Below are 4,859 nucleotides of genomic sequence, written 5' to 3'. Positions count from 1 at the left end.
ATTTGACAAATTAAGAAATGACAATTTTTTTACTTATTATATTCTCAATTAATTATTTTGAAAAAGTAGAATTTCTTGAAAAGATTAATTTTTTAATTAATCTACTTCATAATTAATAAAGGATAAAATGATAAGCTCAATATGTCAATAATTATTTTTTTAATAAATATGTCAATTTGAAATTAAACAAGTAATTAGAGACCGGATAAACATTGTCACTGTTGACAAACAGCATGTTCTCATAACAATACTGACCTAAAACACGGTCACTAGAATGGCGACAATTTTCAGATCCAAACGGCGCGACTTATTTTAGATCTTAATAATTGTTTCCAAATATATAGAGAGATTAGTTGTGGCTATTGTTGTTATACTTTTGCTGCTAAAAAGCATAACTCTCTTTGTTCAATTATCTGCTCTTTCCTTACAGATCTGTATCCGCTCAGGTAAGTCTCAACTTTTGATTCTTCTTTCCTAATTTTGTTACTACTTGATTTTCCTTTTCTGAATATATACTACTTCATTCTCCTAATATACAAACTTAAAATTTTCTTTTGTTAAATCTGTTTCTTGGATGGCCTGTTTTAACAGATCAAATCTTGAAATTAATCCGCAGAAACAATTACTGTAGTAAAAATCTACTTTTGCCTGCCATGGCGCCCACCACCATCCGAAAGGCCATAGGGGCTGTGAAGGACCAGACAAGCATAGGAATTGCCAAAGTTGCCAGCAACATGGCACCAGAGCTGGAAGTTGCTATTGTTAAGGCTACTAGCCACGATGATGAACCAGCTGGAGAGAAGTACATAAGGGAGATTCTCCAATTGACTTCATCTTCACGGGGTTATGTCACTGCCTGCATGTCTGCAATTTCCAAAAGGTTGGGAAAAACCCGAGATTGGATTGTTGCTCTCAAGTGTTTGATGCTAATTCACCGACTTCTCAATGATGGAGATGCTGTATTTCAGCAAGAAATTATGTATGCTACCAGGAGGGGAACAAGGCTGCTAAATTTGTTGGATTTCAGAGATGAGGCTCACGCCAGTTCATGGGATCATTCCGCTTTTGTAAGGACTTATGCTTTGTATTTGGATCAGAGGTTAGAATTGATGGTTTTTGAGAGGAAGCAAAATGGTGGAGAGATGGAAAGGTATGGATCTAAGGATGAACAATGGAGATCGCCCCAGAGTTCTAACCACGGATATGATTATGATCATGGGGACTTTAGAGATGAGCCTGGTTATGGAATGAGGAGGTCCAGATCTTCAGGTGATGTGAGAGAGTCCATACAGGAGAAGAAAGATGTGACTCCATTGAGAGAGATGAAGCCTGAAAGGATTTTTGGGAAAATGACTCATTTGCAGAGACTGCTAGATCGCTTTTTGTCTTGTCGGCCAACTGGTTTGGCTAAGAATGAAAGGATGGTCCTGGTTGCTTTGTACCCTGTGGTTAAAGAAAGTTACAAAATTTACATGGATATATGTGATGTTTTGGCTGTTCTGTTGGATAAATTTTTTGATATGGAGTATGAGGATTGTGTCAAGGCCTTTGATGCCTATTCTAGTGCAGCCAAGCAGATAGATGAGTTGGTGGGATTCTATAACTGGTGCAAGGATATAGGTGTGTCAAGGTCGTCAGAATACCCAGAAGTGTCGAGGATTACAAGCAAGCTATTAGATACATTAGAGGAGTTTGTGAGAGATAGAGCCAAGGTGATGAAGAGTCCTGAAAGGAAAGTAGAGAGCCAGCCAGCTCCACAGGAAGAGGAGCCAATACCGGATATGAATGAAATTAAAGCATTGCCACCACCAGAGGATTATACTGCTCCACCGCCTCCTGAACCAGAGCCTCCTAAGCCTAAGCCTGTTATTCAGGAAACCAGAGATTTGGTGGATTTGAGGGAGGAGGGTGTTACTGCTGATGATCAGGGGAATAAATTTGCCTTGGCATTATTTGCAGGACCAGGAACAAGCAATGCAAATGGGTCGTGGGAAGCATTCCCATCCAATGGGGAACCAGAGGTTACATCTGCTTGGCAGAATCCAGCAGCTGAGAGTGGTAAGGCTGATTGGGAACTGGCTTTGGTGGAGACAGCAAGTAATTTGTCTAAGCAGAAGGCGGCATTGGGTGGCGGTCTTGATCCACTATTGTTGAATGGCATGTATGATCAGGGTGTTGTTAGGCAACATGTAGCCACTGCGCAATCAAGTGGTGGCAGTGCCAGCAGTGTGGCATTGCCAGGAGTAGGGAAGAGTGCTACACCAGTTTTGGCACTCCCTGCACCTGATGGAACAGTCCAGACAGTTGGACAAGACCCCTTTGCCGCATCTTTGAGTGTTCCACCACCCTCTTATGTGCAAATGGCAGATTTGCAGAAGAAAGAGCAATTGCTAGTGCAGGAACAGATGGTATGGCAGCAGTATAGCAGAGATGGCATGCAAGGTCAAACGAGTTTGGCCAAGATCACTACCGGAGGATACTATGGTCCAGGGCAACCCCCTGTGATGCCTTATGGAATGCCACCAGTAAACGGCGTTGGAATACCACCTGCTGCAGGGTACTACTACAATCCTTACTGATTTTGCAACATATACCTTTTCTTTTTCCTTTTTTATGTTTATGTTGGGTGTTCATTATTTAGCGTTTGACCTAATCCACTGTATTATTTGATGGCTATATCTTCAATATGTTCATGCTTAGCGAGTCTAGTGAATGACCTGTGTTGTATTCTCTCATGTTTTCGTAATATACGGATTTCTTAATGTACTTGTTAAGTAATGCTCATTTCAAGAAGGGTGTTGTTTGAATATTGGTTGTGTGGTTAACTACATGCTTTGTTTTTCAGAGGCATGCTGTTTGAATTTATTTTTCTATAAAATATTGTGTTGTGATACTGATAGGTAGAGAGACTTCATCTCAAGCTGCTCAGACAAAGTGACCAGATTCTAGGTCCGTTTGCCGTGATGACGTGTTGCTTTATACTGAAAGCCCTTTACTATATAAAAATGAGTTTAAATGGAAATTTAGAAGTTCTCGAGGCAAATATGAAATCACCATGGCCAGATTATATCTGTGTCAGCTAATGTGGCTAGGACCTTCTTAACGTTTTCATCGTGGCTATGACTCTTGTTCAATGATTCAGTATGCTTCAACATATTGAGTGAGAAGCTGAAACAATGAAAGATTACACTCTGCTCATGTGCAGCTGCATATATGATCCGTCTATAATTGATTTTACTAGCGTATTTGAACTTAAATGTTGAATCGTGTTCATCGTATCAGACGACCCAGGCTCCAATGGAAGTCGTGGTGAAAACTGTTTTCATTAAAAGCCAAGCCAACTCACTCTTTGGAAAGGAGAGCATTGCCAGAGTTTTAAAAGTTGATTGAGTTATTGTCTAAAAGAAGAGTTTAATAGAGTGTAGAGTCTTTAAAGGAATTTATTGAGCTCTCTCGTAGGAGAAGACTTTAATATAGAGTTTAAATAGGTTCCCAACAATAATAAAAGCCTCTCCTACAGTCAAGGTGATAGAACACCTTATGGCCGAGGAAGTCTGATGGTTACACATTGATTGATAAACTTTGTCAAAACTATCACTACCTGGCTTGCTACTTGGAATTATCATAGATCTCTTTTTTCAACTTATATATAAGCTTATGAAAGGGATGATATTACTGATTACCTCCTCTCTACTCTGTCACCTTCTTATCTCAACCATCACCTCTGGTAAAATAGTGATAGAGTACCAAGGAAATGTTGTTGATCCTTTGGCTATTCTTCCTTGCTTAAGTGCTTAGGCCATCTATTGGTATTTCATCTCTATATTGTTATGTTTCAAAACTTTTCAGTGACTTTGGTGCTATTTTTATGCTTTTAAATTAAGGTTAAAAGGGGTAGTACAATAGAAATGATGGTTAATTGCTGTATTGAAGTCTTTGAAACACACCAATCTTGGGTATATATGTGATAATCAAGTACTTTTATAGGGCAGATAATAGGTGAGAACCGAAAGCAGGTAATGGAGAAAAAACAATCCAACCTCTTCAACTTTTGAGTCTGATTCTTGTAGAGATAGCATGGCTTTGAGTGAGAAGAAAAGAACGATAATTAAGTGGAGGAATTGTTAAAGAAAATGGAAGGTGGATGAAGATGGCAGTAGAAAATAGTGAGCTATCTTTGGCCGGTACAGTAGAGTGGATTAGCAAGTAATTTTTGGGTCACTATCAGTTTGGGGACGAATTGAAGGGTGATCTACCATATTTATCATTATATAAGTATAGAGTCCATGTGACATCCACAATATTTACTTTCAAAGCGTCACATTATACTTTTGGTTAATTTTTAGTTGTGACCTCAAACTCCATAAGCAAGGGTAATTCATTGAGCACCTAATAAAGATGAATATGCAACTCAAGTTGATGCTTGAGCACCCACACAACCTCTAACGTGGATTTTGCCACTTCAACTATTCTGCTAATTGTTATATTTTATAAATACAGGTATTGGGGAAATTCTATAACTAGTAGTATTTATTGTCTTGTCGTTATTTTCATTAACTTAATTGGTGGTTAGGTTATACCGTTGGTCTATTCGTTTTTGGTGTGCTAAGTGGTAGGTTGTAGTTATCCCAATATGATCCTTAAATCAGCCAAATATGTAGTACTTATCTATTCCATCTCTATCTCAATTCTCAGTGAGATAAAAACATAAATTATCAGCACTGAAGAGGACTAGCAAGACATCTGTTTGACATTGTCTCACTTTTTGTCATTTCCCGTCTTTGCCATGCTGAAATCCTACTTTTATTTTCTTTGATCAAGTTATATATGCATTTTCAAGGATACTCCAAAAAAGGTAT

At 38.6% G+C, this 4,859-nt stretch overlaps 1 protein-coding gene across 2 annotated transcripts; it reads left to right on the top strand.

The window, feature by feature from the left end:
• The first annotated feature begins 252 nt into the window (after positions 1-252).
• On the top strand, positions 253-2,809 carry LOC102586018 (putative clathrin assembly protein At2g25430). 2 transcript variants are annotated; one of them, XM_006362562.2, is made up of 2 exons: positions 253-446; positions 617-2,809. In XM_006362562.2, exon 2 carries the CDS (start codon positions 654-656, stop codon positions 2,577-2,579), a length of 1,926 nt encoding a protein of 641 aa, XP_006362624.1. In that variant the 5' UTR covers positions 253-446; positions 617-653; the 3' UTR covers positions 2,580-2,809. The 2 variants fall into 2 exon arrangements, with proteins under 2 accessions (XP_006362624.1, XP_006362623.1); XM_006362561.2 differs by having other exon boundaries at positions 592-2,809.
• The last annotated feature ends 2,050 nt before the right edge of the window (positions 2,810-4,859 follow it).

The sequence above is a fragment of the Solanum tuberosum genome, unplaced genomic scaffold (assembly GCF_000226075.1).
Source record: "Solanum tuberosum cultivar DM 1-3 516 R44 unplaced genomic scaffold, SolTub_3.0 scf00395, whole genome shotgun sequence".
Classification (NCBI taxonomy): domain Eukaryota; kingdom Viridiplantae; phylum Streptophyta; class Magnoliopsida; order Solanales; family Solanaceae; genus Solanum; species Solanum tuberosum.
The sequence above is the reverse complement of the archived record's forward strand: the minus strand, read 5'-3'. Positions and strand labels throughout refer to the sequence as shown.